The sequence below is a fragment of the Bos taurus genome, chromosome 9, assembly GCF_002263795.3.
Source record: "Bos taurus isolate L1 Dominette 01449 registration number 42190680 breed Hereford chromosome 9, ARS-UCD2.0, whole genome shotgun sequence".
Classification (NCBI taxonomy): domain Eukaryota; kingdom Metazoa; phylum Chordata; class Mammalia; order Artiodactyla; family Bovidae; genus Bos; species Bos taurus.
In genome coordinates this window covers 103,159,473-103,186,184 of record NC_037336.1, presented here as the reverse complement: position 1 = coordinate 103,186,184, position 26,712 = coordinate 103,159,473, and the positions used below count along the sequence as shown (strand labels likewise).

Here is a 26,712-nt window from a genome sequence, read left to right as displayed (position 1 = left end):
CTCCCCCCTCACCATCCACTCCCTCCTCTGGCTATGGTACAGCCTGCCTGGGGGACGTGTGCACTCTGGCGAGGGGCAGGGAGCCCACTGCCGCCTGCTATTCTTACTTCCAGAGGCTTCCCCTGTGTAACCTGCCCTTGGGGCTGTCCGGCTAAGTGAGGCTGTGGAAGGTAATTACAGGTTGTTCCTGCTGCCGGGAAAGTCTGTGCAGGAGGTTCTCGGTCCCACAGTGGGTGTCCCCAGGGAGTGGCCACCCTGTGGGGTCCAGGCTGGGCATGAAGCAGGATTTGGATGAAAATAAATTCACCTGATCTTGTTTCTCAGTCATCCAACTGATACACTGAAGCCCTTTCAGATTAAATATCACACTTTCTGCACATGATAAATGAATTCATCCGTACAGCTTCCTCAATACGTATACTGACCATTTCCACCCACCGGTTCTTTTGCTTTTTGCTGATGGCCTTTTCCTCGGTTGAGAGAGACCGTTCTCACTTTGGGTAATGCGAACCAGATTGGAAGCCTACAACTTGCATTCTCTCTCTTCAGCAAAAAGGAGTGCTCCAGCCAATCTTGCTGGTTTTATTTATAGCATTGTATTTCCTGAGAGAAGGCAGGAAAAGTCAGTCTTCCCCGGCTCCTGCGGCTCCTCCCCCGTGGTCCCCCAGCTGCGGCCAGAGCAGGGGCGGGCCGCACGGGTGGGGGCGGAGGGGGCCGGACCGGACCGGTGCCAGGTGCCCCAGCAAATGCGGGATCAGAGGAGGAATTATGTCATCCCGCCGCGGAACGAGTCCAGCTCTTCCGCGTGCGTCTGACTGCCGGCCGCCGGACTCCGCGCATATAAGGGGCGGCCGCGGGATCCAAGCCCAGCTCCTCTGCAGAGCGGGGTTGGGTCTCCTCCTGCAGCCCTTCGTCCCTCGCCGACCCCCTCCCGGCTCTGAGCCAGTCATTCCTGCAGGGTTTCCACGCCAGGTAAGAGCGGCTTCTCCATTGACCAAATCGTTGCACTGTAGTTTAACTTTTCAGAAAAGTCTTTTTTTTTTTTTTTAATTTTATTCTAAGAGGGGAGAAGGAGAAAGTGCAAACTAGTTTTGAAGCAGGCAGGGAGAATTGCCTGCTGACACCTAAGCAGAAACAGGTCTTCACCTCCGCCTCCTGCTGCTCAGTGGCAGAACTAGGGCAGGTGAGCTCCCTTTGGCGTCTTTTCTGCACGGAGGATGCTGCCCGGATTGCCCATCGCCTGAGGACCCCTGGGGCTTTCCTGAAGGTACCTGCCTGGAATCCTGGGCAGAGGCTTCCCTTTCAGCCACTGAATAGGGTGCTTCCATAAAGTCTGTTACTGGGTGGGGTGAGGGGGGGGGCAGTCGTGAGGAAGAAACTAGAAGTTGTTCCTGAGGATGTGAAAAAATGATGAGAAGTTATAAAGACGCATGCTAAATAGTTTTCATAGCTGAAAAGTGTTTCTGAAAGTTTTTAATGAATGGTATTTAGTAAGTCAGTGAAGACTGCCCTGACTGCCCAGGGACTCCAGCTGTTCTTACAAGTCTGGGGGATAATTTGCAGATGAAAAGGCAGCGGGAATTAGCAAATTAGCCTAACTTCTGTGAAGGGAGGTCAGGCTCCTTTGCAGGGGGAGGCTGAGGGCAGTGAGGGGCTCTGTTGAATCACCTCGTTCTTGACCATTGGAAGGTCATATTTCTCAGTAAAGTTTGCGCTGATTGCTGGTATAAGAAGAACTGTAAAAGGTCTTTGCTGATCTTTGTGAAAGTTCTAATGTAATTAGGTGTAACGACATTCTGTTGCAGACAGCTTTCTTTTGGAAAAAACTATAACCTTAAGCCCTAACTGTGTGAAGCGAGGTGTGCAGCGTGGGCGCGTGTGTCCCCGCAGCGTGTCCTACGATAGCATATGTGTTGCCTTTTAACAACGTGGGGCGAGAGAGGCTGGAGCCCCAGCTGCGCCCCTGGTGGTCTCTTTTCTGCTGGGTGACCCCTGAGGCGGGATGGGCCCCCAGGTCCTTTGGGCAGATGTCTGTCTCAGCACCAGAGGGTTTGCTTTTGTTCCTGACAGAGCTCCGTGTGCGTCCTTGGGACTGACGGGGAGCTGAGCCCTCAGGACATGGGACTCTGTCATTCGGACGGAGCTTGTTGCCAGAGGCAGTGGTCCCGCTGTCTGTCTGTGGGAGACAGAGGACATGCCTGCCCCCTGCTTACTCTGAAATCACTTGTGCAGGACTTACGGAGTGCCAGTGCTGTTCTGAGTCCCTGAGGAGGGTTCACCGTGTGACTCAGTCCTCGGAAGAGTCCTGCTAACGGCAGCCTTTCCGTCTCTCCTACTGGGCTGCGCTTCAGAAGTCTTTACAAACACTGACTTGCTCGGCGGCTCATTTCTCACACTCACCCTGTGAGTGGCTGATTTAAATGCCCCGTCCTCATTCCACAGAAGGGCGCCTGAGACCAAGGACTCAGGGATGCTTCCCCAGGCAGCACGGTGATGCTGGCACCACAGCTCTGCAGGAGCCTTGCCCGCGGGGCCCGCCCGCCGGCTGGGGGTGCAGGTGGAACACAGCCAAGCCCTGCACTTGCTGTGGACGGGCTGAAGGCAGGTGTCTGCAGCCTGTGGGGACGGGAGAGTCCTGCTTGGAGCTGCTCCCCAGGCGTCGGTCCCCCTCTCAGGGAAAGCCGCTCCTTCTGGAGAGGCTCCTCCAGGGATTTCTTTCTCACTAAGAAGTTCAGGTCCCTTGAAGCCCTAAACAAGCAGGGTAGGGGTCTCGGATTGGTTTCACCTCTGTGGAATGCAGAGTGTTGCTGGAAGGGCCCTGGAGCCCATGCTCGGGGGAGGCAAGGAGGCTGAGGCCAAGACGCGGGGATGCGGAGCAGGGGTTAACCCTGGAGCGGGCTCCCAGCCAGGCTCTGATTTCTGGGCCAGTGTCTGCTGAGCCTGCCAACTGAGAATCCTGAAGAATGGAAAAACAGGCCTCAAGAAAATAGAAAAGCAAAGCAAAAATGATTACTAAGTAGAAGGCTATTTTCTTAGCAGTTATGATCCAGCCAACTAGGTTTACTTTTAACTCATGTACAGTTACTATTTATTCTCTTTAATTAAATCATGTGCAACTTTTTTGGGCTATTTATGCAAAATATCTTTGTAGGCTATTTTCCCTAGGCTGATATTTTTCTAAATTCGAAACTTCCTGCGTTTATGTTCTGGCTCTGGGCAAGCACTTAACTTGTTTGAGCCTCCACTTACCCATCTGTAAAATGGCTATGACAATGATCATATCTGTCTCCTAGGTCATTATGAGGATTAAATAATATGAATGCTTAGGACATCACTGGTACAGTGCTTGTTGACAAATGCTAGTCCAATGAATACCAACTTTAGTTACAAAAGCTCATTTGAAAAGCATATTTTCTATCTAGCTTTGCCCACAAATCCATTTGTTTCTGATTTTTATACACAAACTGTTTTTAAATGATCATATGAGTAAAACTTCCAATCCAAATTAGAAGCTGTGGTTATGTTTTCTTAAGTAATAGGGTCTGATTTATCTGCAGGGCTTTGGCTGGGAAGACGCAGGATGCTGTGGCCACTGCTGCTGCTGGCCCTGTGGGCCTGGCCCAGCGCTCAGGGTGAGTGTCGACCCCGGGTGGACCCCCGGGTGACCTGGCCCAGCGCTCAGGGTGAGTGTCGACCCCGGGTGGACCCCCGGGTGACCTGGCCCAGCGCTCAGGGTGAGTGTCGACCCCAGGTGTTCTGGGCCAGCGCTCAGGGTGAGTGTGGACCCCCGGGTGGACCCCCGGGTGTTCTGGCCCAGCGCTCAGGGTGAGTGTGGACCCCTGGGTGGACCCCCGGGTGACCTGGCCTAGCGCTCAGGGTGAGTGTGGACCCCGGGGTGGACCCCCGGGTGACCTGGCCCAGCGCTCAGGGTGAGTGTCGACCCCGGGGTGTTCTGGCCCAGCGCTCAGGGTGAGTGTGGACCCCCGGGTGTTCTGGGCCAGCGCTCAGGGTGAGTGTGGACCCCCGGGTGACCTGGCCCAGCGCTCAGGGTGAGTGTGGACCCCGGGGTGGACCCCCGGGTGTTCTGGGCCAGCGCTCAGGGTGAGTGTGGACCCCGGGTGACCTGGCCCAGCGCTCAGGGTGAGTGTCGACCCCCGGGTGGACCCCTGGGTGTTCTGGGCCAGCGCTCAGGGTGAGTGTGGACCCCGGGTGTTCTGGGCCAGCGCTCAGGGTGAGTGTGGACCCCGGGTGTTCTGGGCCAGGGCTCAGGGTGAGTGTGGACCCCCGGGTGGACCCCCGGGTGTTCTGGGCCAGCGCTCAGGGTGAGTGTGGACCCCCGGGTGGACCCCCGGTGACCTGGCCCAGCGCTCAGGGTGAGTGTGGACCCCGGGGTGGACCCCCGGGTGACCTGGCCCAGCACTCAGGGTGAGTGTGGACCCCGGGGTGGACCCCCGGGTGACCTGGCCCAGCGCTCAGGGTGAGTGTCGACCCCGGGTGTTCTGGCCCAGCGTTCAGGGTGAGTGTGGACCCCCGGGTGGATCCCCGGGTGTTCTGGGCCAGCGCTCAGGGTGAGTGTGGACCCCTGGGTGGACCCCCGGGTGTTCTGGTCCAGCGCTCAGGGTGAGTGTGGACCCCTGGGTAGACCCCCGGGTGACCTGGCCTAGCGCTCAGGGTGAGTGTGGACCCCCGGGTGGACCCCCGGGTGTTCTGGGCCAGCGCTCAGGGTGAGTGTCGACCCCGGGGTGTTCTGGCCCAGCGCTCAGGGTGAGTGTGGACCCCCGGGTGACCTGGCCTAGCGCTCAGGGTGAGTGTGGACCCCGGGGTGTTCTGGCCCAGCGCTCAGGGTGAGTGTCGACCCCCGGGTGGACCCCCGGGTGTTCTGGGCCAGCGCTCAGGGTGAGTGTCGACCCCAGGTGTTCTGGGCCAGCGCTCAGGGTGAGTGTGGACCCCCGGGTGGACCTCCGGGTGTTCTGGCCCAGCGCTCAGGGTGAGTGTGGACCCCTGGGTGGACCCCCGGGTGACCTGGCCTAGCGCTCAGGGTGAGTGTGGACCCCTGGGTGGACCCCCGGGTGTTCTGGTCCAGCGCTCAGGGTGAGTGTGGACCCCTGGGTAGACCCCCGGGTGACCTGGCCTAGCGCTCAGGGTGAGTGTGGACCCCCGGGTGGACCACCTGGTGTTCTGGGCCAGCGCTCAGGGTGAGTGTCGACCCCGGGGTGTTCTGGCCCAGCGCTCAGGGTGAGTGTGGACCCCCGGGTGGACCCCCGGGTGACCTGGCCTAGCGCTCAGGGTGAGTGTGGACCCCGGGGTGTTCTGGCCCAGCGCTCAGGGTGAGTGTGGACCCCTGAGTGGACCCCCGGGTGACCTGGCCCAGCGCTCAGGGTGAGTGTCGACCCCGGGGTGTTCTGGCCCAGCGCTCAGGGTGAGTGTGGACCCCCGGGTGGACCCCCGGGTGACCTGGCCTAGCGCTCAGGGTGAGTGTGGACCCCGGGGTGTTCTGGCCCAGCGCTCAGGGTGAGTGTGGACCCCCGGGTGGACCCCCGGGTGTTCTGGTCCAGAGCTCAGAGTGAGTGTGGACCCCCGGGTAGACCCCCGGGTGACCTGGCCTAGCGCTCAGGGTGAGTGTGGACGCCCCTGGGTGACCTGGGCCCCCAAGATAAGGTTCACCTGCTGGATAAGGGTGGATAAAGCAGAGGCCTGGCTGGAGCACCTCACCCCTTAGGACCTTAACTTAGTTTAAAATAAATCTTCAACTCACTTTTGAGTCCATACAATAGGAAATTTATTTTTGGGAAATTGAGGTTATTAGAGAGAAATAGCCTCCCACCTATAGATGCAGCCTTTTGCTGGGCACGTTTTGTCTTCTTTCTTTTTAAAATTGGATTTAAAAAAAAAACAAAAACGTTTATTTGGTTGTGCCACAAGGCATGTGGATGTCAGTTCCCCAACCAGGGATCAAACCTGTGGCTCCAGTTTTGGAAGTGCAGACGCTTAACACTGGACCTCCAGGGAAGTTGCTGCCTTTCTTCTGTATTCATACTGAAGTGTTTGGTGTTTTACAGCTTCTATCCTTCCCACATCTTTGCACTTAAAAACATATCTAAATATTTTTCATGTGTCTATTTTCTTAAAACACGATTTTTAATGACTGTAATAGTCCATCAGAAGGTACCCCTCTGTATTTTCAGGCCATTCCCACCTACATTGCACGTTTACATGACTGTAAATGACACCATGGGGAATACTGCTGTGAATACGTACATCCTTGCATTTGTGATTACATATTAGGATGACTTACCAGAGTAAAATTGCAGAGTCAGAGTCTTTAACGATTTTCAGCATTTTTGACATACGGCCAAATAGCTGTACTGCAGGTAGGAAGAGGAACCCTTCTGTCAACAACACCGTGGAATCTAGTGCTTCAATTTGCCAAGTATTAGATACAAGTTGTGCTTTGTTTACACTTTCTGTTCAGAAAATTATTGTGAATGATTTAAAGTGTTAGGATGTTGGTGAGGGCGGACAACCTCTTTCCAGTATTTGGACGGTGGTTAAAACCGTGCGTTTGTGGCCTTGAGGCCCATGGTCTCTCAGATGCTCTCCTGCAGTGTGAGCCCTGAGAGGCAGGATGTATTTCTGAGAAATACAGGGTTCCCACGGGAGGAGTTCAGCTCAGATTATGTCTCGAGGAAAGCGACATCGAAGGCAGCCGCCCCGAAGTGGCGCACCTGCCAGAGGCTTTCCTGGGCACTCGGGTGGGAGACGGAGGGTCTCGCCTGAGCCCCGCTCAGGTGGGGAGCAGAGACGGCAGCACAGCCCTTGTCAGGGAGGTGAAGAGTGGGGACCGGACCGCACTTCCTTTCTCCGTGAAGGCTCGTCTGCTGATCCGCACAGAGAGCCAAGCCGGGCCTGCGTTGGCGGCTGGGGAGGGCGGGTCAGGCAGCGCCCAGGAGAGGAAGGAGGGGCGGGCTCTTCGGCCTCACAGGGGCCGCGTGCCAGCCCGCGTGGCGCCCGAGAGGAGGGCCCTGTGCCCCGGCGCCCCTGACCTCCGTGCCCTGCTCCCCGAGCAGCAGGAGACCAGGACGAGGACACCGCCTTCGACCTCTTCAGCATCAGCAACATCAACCGCAAGACCATCGGGGCCAAGCAGTTCCGGGGCCCAGACCCCAGCGTGCCCGCCTACCGCTTCGTCCGCTTTGACTACATCCCGCCGGTGAGCGCGGAGCACCTGGGCCGGATCACCGAGGCCATGCGGCGCAAGGAGGGCTTCTTCCTGACGGCCAGCATGAAGCAGGACCGCCGGTCCCGGGGCACCCTGCTGGCACTGGAGGGCCCGGGCGCCACGCACAGGCAGTTCGAGATCGTGTCCAACGGCCCCGCGGACACCCTGGACCTCACCTACTGGGTGGACGGCACCCAGCACGTCATCTCCCTGGAGGACGTGGGCCTGGCTGACTCCCAGTGGAAGAACGTCACTGTGCAGGTGACCGGAGAGACCTACAGCCTGTACGTGGGCTGCGACCTGATGGACAGCTTCGCGCTGGACGAGCCCTTCTACGAGCACCTGCAGACCGAGAGGAGCCGGATGTACGTGGCCAAGGGCGCAGCCCGCGAGAGCCACTTCCGGGTAGGTCCAGCAGACACTCCCACCGGACCTGGCCGGGAGGGGCGGGATCCTGGGGGGGTGCACATGGGCAGGCTTGAGCGCAAGGAGTACCTGCGCACACCGGCTGGCACGTGCACACACCTTACGCATGCACACACTACACACTGCACACACACGCACCTGCACATACTATACACATGCACAGTGCACACTGCACACATGGACACATGCACACACGTGCACACACTGTACACATGCACACTGCCTGCACGCACACATGTGCAGACACTGTACAATGTGCACACGTGCACACACCACACACTGCGCACACATGCACACCTGCACACTGCACACACGCACACATGCCCACAGGCACTCTCACGTGCACACACACACACTCTGACCCAGAAACCAACAGAGCAGTGGACACAGGCACCTTTCTTAGCTGCACAAATGGTCACCGATCTCCTGACTGAACATTGATCTGATCATCAAGACATCAAATCTGTTCAGCTGTCTCCCAGGGTCCCCAGATTCCAGTTCAGTCCTGACATGACAGGCTGGCAGTAGAGAAAATTAACCATGTTTCCTAAGGAAAGGGCTGTTGATTTATGAGGGAGTGGTTCCACATTCATCTCAGATAAAATATGTTTGCAAGAGGATTTTTTCTGAATGCAAGTGTTTAGAAACTGCAGCAGAGGGTTAGGGACTGTTCTCCTCCAGGTGTGTGTGCATTTTGGAAATAAATGTATATGTTCAGACTCAGCTATTTCAGTAAGAGGCCTAGAGATGCCCCATGTGGTCTCTGGTGGTCGCCAGGAAGCCCTCAGCCCAGTGAGACGAGACCCTCACTGTCTCTGGGTGGACTGCCTGCTCTCATAGGTGAGGTCTGTTTTGTGGGCAGGCAGAGCAGTGCATTTTCCTGCAACCCATGGCCATGTGTGGGAGCCCTGGTCATCCTCAAGGTTCCCAACCGAGAGTGTGGCCTCCATGGTCTGTTCCCTAAACCTGTCTGCACCATCCCTCTCAAGCCCCTTCTCTCAAATGCTCTCCCTTCTTGAGTCAAACCCACATCTGCCTCTGGCCTCAAACGAAGCTTTGAACTAAGATACACAGATAACCCATTAACAAGATTTCAGATCTGCGGAGAACAGAAGAAAGCATTCTCTGCTTTAAATTGCATCCTGTATCTTTGAGATGTCGCATAGTGTGTCCTCAGATGTCTCCTGTTTACCCACTTGGGTTTCTCTCCTTGTACGTGTCTCAGGGTTTGCTGCAGAACGTCTACTTAGTCTTTGAAAACTCTGTGGAGGATCTTCTGAGCAAGAAAGGTTGTCAGCAGAGCCAGGGAGGTAGGTGCCTGGGTCCCTCTGTGGTGGGTCCTCCTCCTGTGGGGAGGGCCATGGAAGGTAAGGGGATGTGTTGGAATACGGTGCCATCCTGGCCTCACCCAGGCGGCTGGTCAACTTGGATGTGTTGACATCTGAAAACAGTACATTGCTTGAAGGATTAACTGTGCATGCATTTCAATTATTCAGTATAATCCATTTTACATGCCAAAAACATCCCTGGCATTTTAACATGATTTTAAATATATGCAACAATGCCAGTCTACTGATGTATGCAGATCTTCTTCATAAGATGACTCCACAACTCTTTGTCAAGCTTGGTTTATGGGAAGTTTTATACTAGTCGCAGCTGGTGATACTGCCTTATTATGAAAATGGACCACTTGAACCTTTGACGTAATCCCATGTTGTCTGTTAATTACGTTTTGAATTTATATCCAACCATAATTTGTCAACCTTGTCTTGAGTATTTGATATTTGAAGGTCACTATGCTGGGCTTTTTGAATGCAACATATCATTTCATCTTCAAAACCCCCTGAGTTGGGCTCATCTGCTTTCCTCATTTTACAAATAAAGAGGGTGGGGACCAAGAGGGCCTGTTAACTGCCCCCCACCCGGGCTGAGCCCCACAGAGGAGGCTCTCATCTGCCACATGACCCCATTTTCTGATTCACTTTGTTAAAAGGCTTCTTTACATCAACTGTACACAAATATAAGTTGTCACTTTATGGATCCACGTGGAAGGATATGGGGTTTGATGTCTGTAACATAGCTTTGCGACCCAGCCCTTGACCCCAGAGTGGGAACTCAGGGCTGAGGATTCAGAGCCCAGGACCTGATCACTGGCTCTGGGGCGTGTGTGCAGCTCGGATGTGTGAGTCCTTCCGTCCGCGGCCGTCTACCTTTCAATCGGTGCATCTTTCAGCTGTTGGTCAGTTGAGTTCAAGGAGGGAAGGAGTTTCAACTGTGATGCTTGGCAGCTTGTGCACCTGGTGGGGCTTTATGATGATCCCACACTTGCTTTCAGCCCCCAGACTCCCCGAGCACTATGGCTGTGACCTCCACCTGTACTGCCAGCTCCAGCTGAAACGCGGATTGAGGTCCCTCTGGATTAGGTCACAGTCTTTCTGAGGGGTGGTCATAAAAAAAGCAAAAGTTTCGAAAAAGCTAAGACAGAGTGAACTGACGTCCGAGAGGACACACAGGAAGAGACGGTGGTCCCAGGACGCAGATGGAGGGAGCCTTGCGTGTCTCCGATCCGAGCTGGGCATCCTTGGGGGCAGTTGCCTGGTGTGCCGGGAATGTCTGGGTGACAGAGGGAGGGAAAGGGAGCACTGACTTTCAGCAAGGGGGCAGGGGTGGGGTAGACGTGGCCCTCACCCCGGTCTCAGCCCCTCTTGCTGTAGGCTGGGGCGTCCTCTCCTGAGGACGGACTCTGCTCGTCTTGCGTGAGGCTGGGGCGTCCTCTCCTGAGGAAGGACTCTGCTCGTCTTGCGTGAGGCTGGGGCGTCCTCTCCTGAGGACGGACTCTGCTCGTCTTGCGTGAGGCTGGGGGCGTCCTCTCCTGAGGAAGGACTCTGCTCGTCTTGCGTGTAGGCTGGGGCGTCCTCTCCTGAGGACGGACTCTGCTCGTCTTGCGTGAGACTGGGGGCGTCCTCTCCTGAGGACGGACTCTGCTCGTCTTGCGTGAGGCGGTCCTCGGACTTTGGGGCACTTTTGTTGCCCTACTTTTATTCTTCTATGTACGACTAGTGATTAATACGCTTATGGTTATATGTGGCTTTCTGGAAAAGGAAATGGCACCCCACTCCAGTACTCTTGCCTGGAAAATCCCATGGACAGAGGAGCCTGGTAGGCTGCAGTCCATGGGGTCGCGAAGAGGCGGACACAACTGAGCGACTTCACTTTCACTTTTCACTTTCATGCATTGGAGAAGGAAATGGCAACCCACTCCAGTGTTCTTGCCTGGAGAACTCCAGGGACGGGGGAGCCTGGTGGGCTGCAGTCTATGGGGTAGCACAGGGTCAGACATGACTGAAGTGACTTAGCAGCAGCAGCAGCAGCAGCAGAGCGATCAACACACACGCACGTGGCTTGGGATCTGGTGAGTCTGAGGGAGGCTCTCAAGATCCATGTGAGTTGCAACAAGGATTTACAACCACATAGTAAACACCCAGTCATAGAGTGTTTGACAGAATTTAACACGGACAAGTCGTAACTCAGTCATGGCGTGTCTCAGACAAGACATGAGCAACTGCAGAGATGACATGGCCTTGGCGACTGTGTCCCAGACGGCTGGCTCCACAGGGAGGCCACGCCTGGTTCAGGACTTTCCCAAATCATTTTTGTCATTAGTGGTGTAGCTATGTGTCCTGTGTTTGGGGACTTCCGAGGCCTGTACCATCTCTGGGCAGTGGGTTCCTAGTCCATAGTCTGAGTTCTGCACTTCAGGGGTCTTCTGAGGCCAGCAGAGAATTGACAAAATTACTCATTTAGCAAGAAAAAAATTTACCTTAATGCAGAACAAGTAGCCAAAAGAAATGGTGTTTAGGATGAAAAAAATGGATTAACTGAGGAGTTGAGAGGGGTTTTCAGAATGTATAGAAATTATAGGATCAGAAACAGATTTGGGGTTTGGGACAAAAATAAGGAATTTATTTAGATAATAAGTTATATAAATAGCTATATAAAAAGAAGAAAAACAGGAGGCTGGTGCCTCTAACCAGTTTGAACATGAGGCAGATGTGTTTCTCTGATGCTTTTGCATTTTTTACCTGAGCGGAACTTCTGCTCTGTGGGTGGCAGTGTCTGAGGCCTGGTCCCCATGGTGTTGTGAGGGGCAGAGTCCTGTGGTGGGGGCAGGGCTGTGGCGGGGACAGGGCTCTGGTGGGGGCGGGGCTGTGGTGGGGGCGGGGCTGTGGTGGGGGCGGGGCTGTGGAGGGAACCAGCAGCCAGTTCTCAGGCTCCTGGGAGCCATGCAGCACGAGCGCTCTGAGCAGCACCCATCGCGCCAGCCAGACTGTGACGGTCCCACGTCCTTCCTGCAGCTGAAACCAATGCCATCAGTGAGAACACAGAGACGCTGCACCTGAGCCCCATGGTCACCATGGAGCACGTGGGCCCGAGTGCAGAGAAGAGCCCAGAGGTGTGTGAGCACTCCTGTGAGGAGCTGGGCAGCATGATCCGAGAGCTCTCGGGGCTGCACGTCATCGTGAACCAGCTCCACGAGAACCTGCGCAAAGTGGTGGGTGCCTAGCCAGCGACGCCCCTCTGACCAGGACTAACCGCCAGTAATCATGGGTAACTTCCACTAACCACAACTAACCTCCACTAACCATAACCAACCATGACTGATCTCTGCTAACCATGAGTGACCACCACTAACCATGACTAACCACCACTAACCACGAGTAACTGCCACTATGACTAATCTCTGCTAACCATAAGTGACCACCACTAACCACTAGTAACCACTACTAACCACAACTAACTACCACTAACCATGAGTAACTGCCACTATGACTAACCAGGACTAATCTCTGCTAACCATGAGTGACCACCATTAACCACAAATAACCTCTGCTAACCATGACTAACCACACTAACCACGACTAACCACCACTAACCACAACTAACCGCCACTAACCATGAGTAAGTGGCCCTAACCATGACTAATCTCTACTAACCATGAGTGACCACCACTATTAGTAACCTCCACTAACCACAACTAACCACTAACCATGAGTAACTGGCACTAACCATGACTAATCTCTTAACCATGAGTGACCACCACTAACCATTAGTAACCTCCACTAACCACAACTAACCACCACTAACCATGAGTAACTGCCACTAACCACCAAGACTAACCATGAGTAACCACCATTAACCACAAATAACCTCCACTAACCATGACTAACCACACTAACCACTAGTAACCACCACTAACCATGAGTAACTGCCACTATGACTAACCACCAACCAAGACTAACCATGAGTAACCACCATTAACCACAAATAACCTCCACTAACCATGACTAACTACACTAACCACTAGTAACCACCACAAACCACAACTAACCACCATTAACCACAAGTAACTGCCACTATGACTAACCACCACTAACCAAGACTAATGATGACTAATCTCTGCTAACCATGAGTAACCACAACTAACTACAAGTAATCTCCACTGACAACCTCCACTAACCACTACTAGCCACAACTAGCCACCACTTACCATGAGTAACCACTAACCACAACTAACCATGACTAACCTCTACTAACCACCACTAATCCAATGAACCTTTACAAACTTCCACTAACTACAAGTCTCCACTAACCATGAGTAACTACCATGAACCACAACTAAGCACCACAAACTATGACTAACCACCACTAACCATGTGTAACCACCACTAACGTTTACTAACCACCACCAAGCAAGACTAACCATGACTAATCTCTGCTAACCACGAGTAACCACCATTAACCACAAATAACCTCCACAAACTATGACTAACCACACTAACCACGACTAACCAGCACTAACCACAACTAGCCACTACTCACCATGAGTAATCACTGACCACAACTATGACTCTATGGGCGAGACGCGGGTTCAATCCCTGGGTCGGAAAGATCTCCTGGAGAAGGAAATGGCAATCCACTCCAGTATTTTTGCCTGGAAAATCCCACGGATGGAGGAGTCTGGTAGGCTGCAGTCCATGGGGTCGCAAAGAGTTGGACACAACTGAGCGATTTCACAACCATGACAACCTCCACTAACCACAACTAACTACCACTAACCACAACTAGCCACCACTCACCATGAGTAACCACTAACCACAACTATGACTAGCCTCTACTAACTTTCACTGATCCAACTAACTTTTACTAACTTCCACTAACTACAACTAATCTCCACTGACAATGAGTAACCACCGCTAACCACAACTAACCTCCACAAATCATGACTAACCACCACTAACCATGTGTAACGTGAGTAACCATCACTAACGTTTACTAACCACCACTAGCCTTTGCGAACAGGAAGTAACCAGCCAGCTCCCTGGACAGAGCCCCAGGTATCTGGTTAGAATGCCGTGAGAGGACTGTGGTAGAAAACGTGCTCACCGGCTACATGGCCTCCTTTGCGAAGCCTCGAACTCAAGGAGATTCATCTCCCAGGAAGCAGGAAGCCCGGATTCAGAGGGCAACCTGTTTAAAGATGGAGTTTGGTGTGGGCGGTGGCTGAGGGTGAAGGCTGCACAGCCCCGCGCGTGCACACTGACGTCCTTTCCTCCACCTTCCAGTCAAATGACAACCAGTTTCTGTGGGAGCTCATCGGCGGGCCGCCCAAGACCAGGAACGTGTCCGCCTGCTGGCAGGACGGCCGGTTCTTTGCCGAGAATGAGACCTGGGTGGTGGACAGCTGTACCAAGTGCACGTGCAAGGTGAGCCGGACGCGCAGCCCCCGGGGCCGCCCTGGCCTGGGCGCTGACCCCCGGCCCTGCGGGGCCCCCCGACCCCCGGCCCTACAGGGCCCCTGCTAGCCGTGAGCTGGATGTGCAGCCCCTGGGGCAGCCTCGGCCTGGGCGCTGGACCCCCGACCCTGCGTGGCCCCTGCTAGCCCCGCTGACTGCAGGCGCCTTGCGGATGGAGGCCACCCCGAAGGAGTCAGCCCGTGGGTCTGCAGGAGAACCAGGAGGGCCTGGCCAGGGTCGCCCAGTGGTGGGGGACAAGGGGCAGGGCTGGCAGTGCCCCTCCCGTGTCTGATGCCGCTCGGTCCTGCGAGGGCCTCGGGTCCAGCACAGACCCCTGGGGGAGTGTCAGTGCCCACAGCTCGGCAGGCCGTTTGGTTTCCTTGTTCACCCACTCAGTCTCCCCAGGCAGCCTGGACACTGAACATCGCCCGTCCCACCTGTCCCACTGCTGGGCGTGGAGGGCCCCCGGCTTGGTGCTCCGTGTGGGGGTCCCAGGGGGGCACAGTCCAGGGAGCCGCTCCAGCTGAGGGGAGAAATGTCCCCGCGTTTGCATAACAAGCGGACCCTCCAGATCCTTCCGCTCCGGCCCTTGCTCAGCGTTTCTGTTTCTGAACGCATGTAACACAAACACAACAAAATGTCGCTTTTCCTCGTAGAAATTTAAGACTGTTTGCCACCAAATCAGCTGCCCGCCCGCGACGTGTGCGGACCCCTGGTTCGTGGAGGGCGAGTGCTGCCCGTCCTGCGTCCATGGTGAGTGTCCGGCGGGTGGGCTGCAGCCTCCGGGCTCCAGGCTCAGCCGTGTCCGTGCGCGTCGTGTGCCGGCTGGTCCCGCGGGAAGCCTGGGGCTTGGGCTGCGGTCCTCGGGGCCAGGGCTCCCGGAGCCTCACATCAACGGGGCCTCCAGGTCCTCTGGAAGCCCCCAGACGCTCCCGGCTCTCCGACGGCCTAGTGCCCTCCCTCTGGAAGCCCCCAGACGCTCCCGGCTCCCTGACGGCCTGGTGCCCTCCCTCTGGAAGCCCCCAGTTGCTGGTGGCTCCCCGACGGCTTGGTGCCCCCACCTCAGCTGGCCCCCTGCCTTTGGCCCCCAGCCCGGCAGCAGCCAAGCCTCCAAGGCTCCCCGCCCCCTCCCATGTCACCAGCAGCCTTGACTGGACTGGTTGCTTTCTCTGATATGTGCTCTGCGTGTCCTGGTCTGGGGGTCTGCAGGTTGCTGGCCTGGGCGGGGGCTGGGAGCCCCTGGCCATGGGCAGGGCTCTACCTCTCCATGAAAATGTAGCGTTTCTGGGCTTCAGGGTGATGATGCCCGTGACCCAGGGTGAGTTTTACGATGAAAATGCAGCACGAGGTATACAAACGTGCATGGCAGGCACTGGTGTTTCTTGGCAGGAAATTTCCTTTTTATTTAACTTGTTCCCATTTAGAGTATTTGGAACTAATTTTACCGTCCTGTCATTTCAACCCCAAATTGAAGTTTCACTGCTGCATGTAAACCAGCAAACAGCTGTTAGAGTGGAAATAGCTCACGTCCTGGTGGCCCCAGTGACAGCTCTATTGCAGAGTCGGCGTCTCCTCTGAGAGGCCATCAGGGTCTCCCACGGACCCCTCCCTGCCAGAGGTCACTGGGCGTCCGGGCAAGCTCCTCGTGCGCCCCCTTCCCTTTCTTGGGGTCCGCTCCCGCACTTCAACCCTGGGACAGACGTGTCTGCGCACCTCCTGCGTCCACCTAGGGACTCTGCTCGGACTCCAGGGCTGGCCTCCCGTGCAGTGGGCCCCTGGGGTCTGACGGACAGTGGTATCCCCGTGCAGACGGCGAGGAAGGCTGGTCCCCGTGGGCGGAGTGGACGGAGTGCTCAGCCACCTGCGGGTCGGGCACCCAGCAGCGGGGCCGCTCCTGTGATGTCACCAGCAACACCTGCCTGGGGCCGTCCATCCAGACACGGGCCTGCAGCCTGGGCAGGTGCGACCACCGCAGTGAGTGTCAGGCCCGCCCCAGGTCCTGGGGGTCCCGGGGGCCTTCCCCCCGGTCCGGGCCGCCTGCTGCCGGGGCTCTTCCCTGCCTGGTTGGTGGGAAACTCCTGGGAGGGCCCAGCCTGCTCTCTGCTGAGCCCTCTGAGCTCCGATGTGCTTGCCCCCCGCGCTAGTCCGGCAGGACGGCGGCTGGAGCCACTGGTCGCCGTGGTCCTCCTGCTCAGTGACCTGCGGCGTCGGCAACGTCACCCGTATCCGCCTCTGCAACTCGCCAGTGCCGCAGATGGGGGGCCGGAGCTGCAAGGGCAGCGGCCGTGAGACCAAGGCCTGCCAGGGCCCGCCCTGCCCGGGTGAGTGGACACGGAGCGGCCCGGCCCCGGGCCAGCTTTCCACAGGACGCGGGCTGAGCCGGCTGGGCGCCCGAAGCCCCTTGTCTGGCTGGTGTCTCCGTTCAGAGACCCAACTGCGAACCAGTGCAGATCCCGTCCCCGCATGACCTTGCTGTCCTCCCGCCCCCAGTGGATGGCCGGTGGAGCCCCTGGTCCCCGTGGTCGGCCTGCACAGTCACCTGTGCTGGAGGGATCCGTGAGCGGACACGCGTCTGCAACAGCCCCGAGCCCCAGCACGGGGGCAAGGACTGCGTGGGGGGCGCCAAGGAGCAACAGATGTGTAACAGGAAGAGCTGCCCCATAGGTGGGTGTGCGGGCTGGGGGTCCGCCCGGCAGGTGGGTGTGCCTGGCGGGTGGGTGTGCAGGCACTCCACTCCATCCAGGACGCCCAGCAGGTGGGTGTGCCCAGAAGGTGGGTGTGCCTGCCAGGTGGGTGTGCCCAATGGGTGGGTGTGCAGTGTGTGGAGCCCCCCGGCACGTGGGTGTGCGGGGTGGGGAGCCACCTGGCACGTGGGTGTGCCTGGTGGGTGGGTGTGCCCAGCAGGTGGGTGTGCAGGCACACCACCCCATCCAGGATGCCCATCAGGTGGGTGTGCCCAGAAGGTGGGTGTGCCCGTCAGGTGGGTGTGCCCAGCAGATGGGTGTGCGGCGTGGCTCCTTGGCCCTCTGCCTCTCGGCCCCCAGGCACCTGCTGTGGCCTGGACGCTTCTGCCGCAGGCACCTCTGAGACCACCACTGGGTGCTGCTCCTGGACGGCCGCGAGCCTCACCGTCTCCTCCCTCCCTGCAGACGGCTGCCTGTCCAACCCCTGCTTCCCTGGAGCTGAGTGCAGCAGCTTCCCCGACGGCTCCTGGTCCTGCGGCTCCTGCCCGGGGGGCTTCCTGGGCAACGGCACCCACTGCGAGGACCTGGACGAGGTGGGTGCCCTTCCCCAGGCTGAGGGGCAGCCCACGGGGTCTGGGGCCCAGGCTCATGTCCACCCTGTCGGTCCCACAGTGCGCCGTGGTCACGGACGTGTGCTTCGCAACCAGCAAGGCACACCGCTGTGTCAACACCAACCCCGGCTACCACTGCCTGCCCTGCCCGCCGCGCTACAAGGGGAACCAGCCCTTTGGTGTCGGCCTGGAGGCGGCCAGGACTGAGAAGCAGGTGAGCCGCTGTCTTAGAGGCTTGAGGACCATCAGGTGGGCTGGGACGGAGAGGGGCGGGCAGCGTGCGGAGGGACTGCTTACTCTGCGGGGAGCAGGGCCCGGGGGGCTGAGTGTCCACACAGCATCCCGAGGGCCCAGGTGAGGAGCTGCGGCCTTGCTGTGACCCCTGGCATCACCAAGGCTGGGGCGGGCTGTGCCCCTGCTCTGGCATCACTGAAAGCTCAGGCCCTTCCGGGGAGCGCAGCCCTGGGGGTCTGGACAGACCTGGGCTCCCAGGTCCCCCTATCAGGGTCAGGGTCAGCGTGCGCCCTCGCCTCCCCAGGTGTGTGAGCCCGAGAACCCCTGCAAGGACAAGACCCACAGCTGCCACCGGCACGCCGAGTGCATCTACCTGGGCCACTTCAGCGACCCCATGTACAAGTGCGAGTGCCAGACGGGCTACGCGGGTGACGGGCTCATCTGCGGGGAGGACTCAGACCTGGATGGCTGGCCCAACAAGAACCTGGTGTGCGCCACCAACGCCACGTACCACTGCGTCAAGGTGTGGGCGCCCTGCAGCCGCGTGCCTGCCCCAGACGCCGACGGGGACTGCGGAGGGGCGGGGAACACCAGGCCACCCACCGGCACCCCCCCAAGGCATCTGCCCGGGGCTTTCTGCAAATTCCAGGGGTCTTTCTGGAGAAGTAGCTCATTGTTGGAATTGGTAGAGGACAGAGCGCCTGATACACGTTTACTGACCGAAATCAGAGAGGGTTGAAGTCAGTGAATAGGGGCGATGGGTGGTGCTGGCCCTCGGCTCCTGGCCCACCCCTGCAGTGGAATGACCCTGGGCAGCCCCTTGGCCGGTCAGAGGTCGTCACTGGTGCCCGGAGCTTTGAGGGAGGAGCCGGGTGGGGCCTGGTCCCGTCCTGTGTTTTCCTTCTCTCCGGTTCCCGCGGTCTGGGCTCTTCACCAGGATCCAGGGCTCCAGACACAGGCTTCCTTTCTCTCCTCATGGGCGGTGCTGACGTCAGGCCTCAGGCAGCCCCCGGGGGGACACGCAGAGCCCTGCCTGGCCGTGAGGTCTCTGCGGTGCAGCTTCCTCAAGCTCCACCAGCTGTGCCCTTCCGGCTTCCTCCTGAGGGCAGGGGGCTCGGGGACGTTTTCATAACATCTGCTTCCTCCTCTCACAGGATAACTGCCCCCTCCTGCCCAACTCAGGGCAAGAAGACTTCGACAAGGATGGCATCGGGGACGCCTGCGACGACGACGATGACAACGACGGCGTCACGGACGAGAAGGTTGGGGGCTCCCGCGCCCGGGCCAGTCCTCGCGCTCCGGAGCGCCTGGGGTGCCCCGAGCGCCCAGGGCGTTCTGCGCACCGGGGAGCGCCCGGGGCGGGGGCGCAGCGCTCAGGAGTGCCAGGGCAGTTCCTCGCGCTCTGGAGCGCCTGGGGCTGCTCTTCCCGCCCCCGAGCGCCCAGGGTGTTCTTCACACCCGGGAGCGCCCGGGGTGCTCGGAAGGTCACTGTGAACCACCGGGACTTCTCTCCCCATGAGGCTGAGAGTCACCGGGAGAATCCTGTGGTTTCCACCGCACGTTAGCCAGCCAGGCGTGCAGCCACGTGGGCTGCTCTACTTAGAACGCTTTCGATAGCTTACTTTTACTTATGCATCCTCCTTCTGGGGCAGCGGTGTGAGTGATGCAGGGCTGTCTCTTCAAGGAGAGATGCTATCACTCACTGCCTTGATAGCAGAATCTTATTGTTCAGTTGCTTAGTCATGTCCGACTCTGCGACCCCATGGACTGCAGCACACCGGGCCTCCCTGTCCATCACCAACTCCTGGACCTTGCTCAAAGTCATGTCCATTGAGTCAGTGATGCCGTCGAACCATCTCATCCTCTGCCGTCCCCTTCTCCTCCTGCCTTCAATCTTTCCCAGCATCATGGTCTTTTCCAATGAGTCAGTTCTTCACGTCAGATGGCCAAAGGACTGGAGCTTCAGCTTCAGCATCAGTCCTTCCAATGACTATTCAGGGCTGATTTCCTTTTGGATAGACTGGTTGGATCTCCTTGCAGTCCAAGGGACTCTCCATTTCCCGAAAGTGTTGTAGCAGACATATGTGATCTAACGTATTCATACATGATTCAGACACAGACACAGAGCAGCTAAGTTTTGTCTGCGGGTTCACTTCCATTGATGCATTAACTCTTTGGATCTTTCATTCCCTCAACATCGACATGTCTATTGTCACCATGTATGTGTCTGTCCTCACCGTGATATACATACTGTATCACCTTTACCATGCTGCTGCTAAGTCGCTTCAGTAGTGTCCGACTCTGTGCGACCCCATAGACGGCAGCCCACCACGCTCCCCCATCCCTGGGATTCTCCAAGCAAGAACACGAGTGGGAATCTCAAAATTTTTCATATGGATGGACTGTGTAAATAATTATAAAATGACTTGATGTCAGGAAATTGTAGGTAGAGCTTCCTGGCTGTATTTCTACCCTGGTTATCTTGATCTGCTTTAAATACACGACTTGGAGGTGCCCAGTCCTGTTATGAGTAACCCAGCAAGCGTCTCTACGCTGTTGCTGGAATTCTTCCCTCGATTTTTTTCTAGGACAACTGCCAGCTTCTCTTCAACCCCCGTCAGTTCGACTACGACAAAGATGAGGTCGGGGACCGGTGCGACAACTGCCCGTATGTTCACAACCCGGCCCAGATCGACACGGACAACAACGGGGAGGGTGACGCCTGCTCCGTGGACATCGACGGGGACGGTGAGTGGGCCCGCCCGCGGCTGCAGACGCCGCGGGCTCTGTGCTGGCTGGGGGAGCTCCGCCCCATGTTAACTAGCACACGACGTCCGAGTCATGTCTCCACTCACGAGACCATCCCCCTCCAGCCCCTCTTCCCCGGGGCCTCGGACCCCCCGTGGGAAACAGCGCACCTGCAGCTTCCTTTCCCGACCATGTCCTGCCAGCCCTGGTGTCTCCTCTCATGCCTGCTGTTCACAGCCCCAGGAGCCCAGCACCCTGCCCTGAACAAACCAAGCTTCTGAGAAGGGTCTCCCGGACCCCCTCTGTTTCCCCAGCGATCTGCTTCCAGGCGTCACTGAGCTGTCCATTGCAAAGACCCCGCCAGGGCTTCACCTTAGACACTGGAAACTTCTGATGGCATCAAGCCTTTTAAGTGGTGCCCGTGGGCCTGACCCTGCACCCACCCCCAGCACGGCCTCGCCCTGAGCACCTGCAGCCCGGTCAGCAGCCTGCCAGACTCACACCTACTCCCCCGTCTGCCTGCCCCCAACTGTGCTGTCTCCAGGCTGCTCTCTTGCTGCCACTTGGCATCTCACTGACCGGCTTCTATCAGCGCAGGATGGCGTCTGCCCAGGCTGCTCTAGAGGGCTTTTCCTGGAGATGAGGCATCTCTTCCTGTCCTCCATCTGTGACGTCCAAGCCCTGTATGCGTCAGGGTCCTTCCCCTGACTCTCCCCACCTCCCAGGAACCCCCATCTCCCAGGACCCCCACCTGCCAGTACCCCTGCCTGCCAGGACTCCCTACCTCCCAGGACCCCCCACCTCTCAGGACCCCCTACCTCCTAGGAACCCCCACTTCCCAGGACCCCTCATCACCTCTCAGGACCCCCCACCCACTACCTCCCCCAACCTGCCAGGACCCCCTCACCTCCTGGGATCCCCCACATGTCAGGTTAATTCATAGTTTTCATAACTTGGATGAAATTCATGGTCTACTTTCAGATTTCTGGGTATAAGGTACTGCATCTGAGCCCCATCAGTGTCTGTCCTGGTTGGTTTCCTAGTAATGTAGGAAATGGGTGAGTTCGTGGAGCCCAGGTGGCTGGCCAGTCCCCAGCAGCTCAATGTAGATTTTCTGAGTGGATGTTGGGGCAAACAGTCAGCGTGAAGATGCAGATATTTACTCTGCAGTGACTCACGTGCTGACCCTCGGTGTGCCTCACCATCCAGAGACCTCCAAGAGTTGGTTCTGCTTTAAACTAAGGGTATTTTCCTTTTAATGGGAAATCTGCCATGAATCTAATAATCTTCGCATTTTATGATTTCTTAGATTTCTTTTTTATTAAACCAAAGTTTGGCTGTATGTTGTTTAATGCAGTAAGCCAAGCAGTGCGCCTTCTCTAAACCCCTTGCACCCTGTTCTCCCTGCATCCCACAGATGTCTTCAACGAGCGAGACAACTGTCCCTACGTCTACAACACCGACCAGCGGGACACCGACGGGGACGGCGTGGGTGACCACTGTGACAACTGTCCGCTGGTGCACAACCCCGACCAGGTAAGGGGCGGGGCGACTGATCAGGGCGTCGCGAGGTGCAGGGGTCGAGGGGTCATCACAGACTGCATGGCCTGCTGGTTTTCCACGCGCTCTGCCTGGACATGACAGACAGGCTGCTCAATCGTTTTAACTGAAAATGCTGACTGAACTCGAGCCCAAGCATGACTGCATCTCACTGGCCCCCATCCAGACAGTAGGTGCCTCTGCCCCGCTGTGCGTGGGAGCAAGTCTCCCAGTCAGCTCGGTGTTTCCCTGAAGCAGGCAGTGGAATTGGCTGCTTTTCCAGGTTGGCCTCTGGAAGCCACAGTGGGAATGGAACATGCTGATGTAGTTCATAGAGCATGCTGGAGAAAGGACATTGTCAGAAAGGACCTGATTCCATGGCAGCTAATGCTTTCCAGTCCCCCTTAAGGAGAGCGAGCCCCTGTAGGGGGTGGGTTAGATGCAGAGACGCCTGGACCCCAGTGCCCGTTCTGATGTTGGTGGGTTGTCTCAGGAGGCCGTCTCCTCTCTGCGGTCATGGCTCGCGTTGGGTGAGGTGGGCCAGGCTGCATGCGCTCTGCGACTTCAACCAGCATCTGTTTCGCTGGGCGGAGGCTCAGTGCCGCTGTCCCTGATCTCTGCCTCCCAGACCGACGTGGACAACGACCTCGTGGGAGACCAGTGTGACAACAACGAGGACATCGACGAAGACGGCCACCAGAACAACCAGGACAACTGCCCCTACATCCCCAACGCCAACCAGGCCGACCATGACCGCGACGGCCAGGGCGACGCCTGCGACTCGGACGACGACAATGATGGGATCCCCGACGACAGGGACAACTGCCGGCTGGTCGCCAACCCCGACCAGGAGGACTCAGATGGTAGGTGACCCCCGCAGGGCAGTGGGGCCGCAGGGACGTGAGGTGTTGGACGAAAAGAGCTCTTTAGCCCTAGCGGTCCCCGGGGAGAGGGTCTGGAGGGCCCAGAGCCCAGGGCGGCTCAGGGTCTCAGGTGACGCAGCAGGGGCACAGCAGAGGACCAGGTGTCCTCTGGCGTCTGCTGGAGGCTGACCCAAGTGCTGGCGGAGGGCACGCAGCTGCCCTGGACGAGACGGAGGTGGGGGCAGGGAGGATGGAGCCCACTGACCCAGAGGCACATGGAGACTCACTGGCTGAAGGACAGCTCCAAGGACACCCGGCCGCGAGCAGCACAGAGCTCCTTCTTGACAAGAGGACCGGCGGCTTCTGTCCCCACAGCTGGGCCTGCGGGAGGGCTTGGCTGGTGCCGGGGGTGGTTGGGGTGGAGGCGAGGCCGGTGCTCAGGGATGTCTTCAGGGCTGTGGACACTCCCGCCAGCTAGAGCACAGGCCTGTCTCCCAGAGCGCAGAATGTGTGCCTCTGAGGGGAATGGAGGGACCCTGTGCCTCTGAGGGGAACTGAGGGGCCATCTGCTTCTGAGCGGAACTGAGGGGCCGTGTGCCTCTGAGCAGAACTGAGGACCGTGTGAGGGATGTGACGGAAACTTGGTTGAACTCGGTATCTTTTCTCCCTCTAAGGCAGCAGGCGCTCCGACAGGGTGATTTAGTGAGTGGTCATCTGGATTGTCACCGTTAGCATGGACTGCATACCCATGAGATCTCAGCAGGCATCTCTCCATAAGCCAGGCTGGTCCGTGGCCCCCAGCCCCACCCCTGGGAAAACTGACAAGATGCCCCCCAAAAGCGGAAGTCCGTTTCTCCCCAGGGAGACCATTTTTCATCAGAGAGTTCTGCCCTCAAGGCCAAGCAGATTGCGGGCGGGGCAACTGAGGTAGTAGCAAAGGTTCTGAAGACATTCAGAGGGAAAAGTTGGAAATTCAGCTTGACTTCCCCTGGCAAGGTTCAGGTTTTGTATCCCAATTTCAAGTTCAGAATGAAAAGAAATGGCTCTCACGGGAGCTCACATATGGCAAGCTTCACTGCAGTGTTATCAGAGCGACGTTTTGAGAAGAGAGTCCAGGCTCCTCCTCAGGGTGTTGGGGCAAAACGTCAGCAATTGCAGGCGCTGATCCAGAAAGTACTGCCAAGCCCTTGGCCTCAGAGTTTCAGAGACTCGTGTACTAAGTCTTCTCAGACCCAGAGAGGCAGACGGCGAGCCCTTACTTTGCTTTTCCCTCTGCTCTTCCTTGGCGACAGGCGACGGGCGTGGGGACGCTTGTAAAGACGACTTCGACAACGACAGTATTCCTGATATTGACGACGTGTGTCCCGAGAACAACGCCATCAGCGAGACAGACTTCCGGAACTTCCAGATGGTCCACTTGGACCCCAAGGGCACCACTCAGATTGATCCCAACTGGGTCATTCGCCATCAAGGCAAAGAGCTGGTGCAGACAGCCAACTCCGACCCTGGCATCGCTGTTGGTGAGCCTCAGCATGTGCGCCGTGGAGCACGCAAGCTTGCCTTTTCAGACTGAGGGGACGGAGCAGTGGGTCTCTCTGGTAGCTCCCACCCTCCCTTGGTTTGCCAACCATCTTCCTAAGTATTTGTGATGGAAGAGCTCGGGGAAGGGCGTCTTTGCCTCTCCAGTCTCTGAGATCTCATATTCAGCAGGCCCTTTTATTTTACGGGTTCTGTGTTTATTACCTAAGGCAGTGAAGACCTCCCGTAACTTTAGAAAGATTAAGTTCCCTCAGTGCCCTAACCGCCCAGGAACAGGGCTCCGGTTGGATGGAAGGGAAGAGCCCTCTCTGCCGGTGTCCAGGGGTCCCCTAGAAGGCTGTTTCTGACGACAGATGTTCCCTGCGGCCTCAGGTTTCGACGAGTTCGGGTCTGTCGACTTCAGCGGCACGTTCTACGTGAACACGGACCGCGACGACGACTACGCGGGCTTCGTCTTCGGCTACCAGTCCAGCAGCCGCTTCTACGTGGTGATGTGGAAGCAGGTGACGCAGACCTACTGGGAGGACCAGCCCACCCGGGCCTACGGCTACTCGGGGGTGTCCCTCAAGGTGGTGAACTCCACCACGGGCACGGGTGAGCACCTGAGGAACGCCCTGTGGCACACGGGCAACACAGAGGGACAGGTGAGCACGGCTCCTCCCGGCGGGCGGCTGCCCCGGCCCTCGCGAGAGCAGCCCCGGCCCCCCGCGAGAGCAGTCCCGGCCCCTCGCGAGAACAGTCCCGGCCCCTCGCGAGAGCTGCCCCGGCCCCTCGCGAGAGCAGTCCCGGCCTTCGCGAGAGCAGTCCCGGCCCCTCGCGAGAGCTGCCCCGGCCTTCGCGAGAGCTGCCCCGGCCTTCGCGAGAGCAGTCCCGGCCCCTCGCGAGAGCTGCCCCGGCCTTCGTGAGAGCAGTCCCGGCCCCTCGCGAGAGCTGCCCCGGCCCCCCGCGAGAGCTGCCCCGGCCCCCCGCGAGAGCAGTCCCGGCCCCCCGCGAGAGCAGTCCCGGCCCCCCGCGAGAGCAGCCCCGGCGCCTCGCGAGAGCAGCCCCGGCGCCTCGCGAGAGCTGCCCCGGCGCCTCGCGAGAGCTGCCCCGGCCTTCGCGAGAGCAGTCCCGGCCCCTCGCGAGAGCAGTCCCGGCCCCTCGCGAGAGCTGCCCCGGCCTTCGCGAGAGCTGCCCCGGCCTTCGCGAGAGCAGTCCCGGCCCCTCGCGAGAACAGTCCCGGCCCCTCGCGAGAGCTGCCCCGGCCTTCTCGAGAGCAGCCCCGGCCCCTCGCGAGAGCAGCCCCGGCCCCTCGCGAGAGCTGCCCCGGCCTTCTCGAGAGCAGTCCCGGCCCCTCGCGAGAGCAGCCCCGGCCCCTCGCGAGAAAAACAGCCCCGGCTCTGTTTATGTTCATTTCACCTCAGCCAGTCAGGGTGAGCCACTCGGTCGCGGCCGACCCTTTGCGACCCCAGGGACTGTAGCCCACCTAGCTCCTCTGTCCATGGGATTCTCCAGGCAAGAACACTGGAGTGGGTGTCACTCCTTTCTCCAGAGGATCTTTCTGAGCCAAGGCTCGAACCCAAGTCTCCTGCATTGCAGGCAGACTCTTTACCATCTGAGCCACCAGGGAAGCTCAGGTAATTACAATACTCTCGCTTATTAAAGATGCCGTGCCTGGTGCTTTTATAAACACCACTGGAGAACCTCTTGCACGTGAAGCATAGGTCTGCGCCCTATAGAAAAGGGCTCCAAAGTCTCGGTCCTGCATTGGGAAAGCAGAGACCCAGAGCTCAGCCTGGTGGCTCCTCACACTGAACGGCACAGCCCCGGTCAGCGGGCTTTGCTTACGCTAAGGTTCACGCTATGGGATTCGTCAGAGGGAGACCTGGCCACCCGCGCGGGTGTTTCTCGTCACAGGGATGTTCTGTGTCCCTTTTGGCGGAGCCAGTTGTTCTTAGAGTGATGCTCTCCCTCAGGTTCGCACTCTATGGCACGACCCCAAGAATATCGGCTGGAAGGACTACACTGCCTACCGGTGGCATCTGACCCACAGGCCTAAGACAGGCTACATAAGGT

The 26,712-nt window shown here is 58.0% G+C and overlaps 1 protein-coding gene across 2 annotated transcripts in view; it reads left to right on the top strand.

Annotated features, from left to right (window-relative positions):
- The first annotated feature begins 868 nt into the window (after window positions 1-868).
- THBS2 (thrombospondin 2) overlaps window positions 869-26,712 on the top strand; it is a 31,395-nt gene continuing 5,551 nt past the window's right edge. For both annotated transcript variants that reach the window (NR_198868.1, NM_001434872.1), the window contains exons 1-20: window positions 869-972; window positions 3,558-3,632; window positions 7,068-7,624; window positions 8,871-8,955; window positions 12,001-12,197; window positions 14,269-14,409; window positions 15,096-15,192; window positions 16,249-16,413; window positions 16,584-16,760; window positions 16,930-17,103; window positions 17,589-17,716; window positions 17,796-17,948; window positions 18,273-18,491; window positions 19,123-19,230; window positions 20,557-20,716; window positions 22,134-22,252; window positions 22,884-23,118; window positions 24,411-24,638; window positions 25,030-25,301; window positions 26,613-26,710. Coding sequence is in view for 1 of the 2 variants with exons in the window: in NM_001434872.1 (NP_001421801.1) it covers window positions 3,581-3,632; window positions 7,068-7,624; window positions 8,871-8,955; window positions 12,001-12,197; window positions 14,269-14,409; window positions 15,096-15,192; window positions 16,249-16,413; window positions 16,584-16,760; window positions 16,930-17,103; window positions 17,589-17,716; window positions 17,796-17,948; window positions 18,273-18,491; window positions 19,123-19,230; window positions 20,557-20,716; window positions 22,134-22,252; window positions 22,884-23,118; window positions 24,411-24,638; window positions 25,030-25,301; window positions 26,613-26,710 (3,365 nt within the window). In the remaining variant the exon portion in view is untranslated. The remainder of the gene's footprint in view (window positions 973-3,557; window positions 3,633-7,067; window positions 7,625-8,870; window positions 8,956-12,000; window positions 12,198-14,268; window positions 14,410-15,095; window positions 15,193-16,248; window positions 16,414-16,583; window positions 16,761-16,929; window positions 17,104-17,588; window positions 17,717-17,795; window positions 17,949-18,272; window positions 18,492-19,122; window positions 19,231-20,556; window positions 20,717-22,133; window positions 22,253-22,883; window positions 23,119-24,410; window positions 24,639-25,029; window positions 25,302-26,612; window positions 26,711-26,712) is intronic.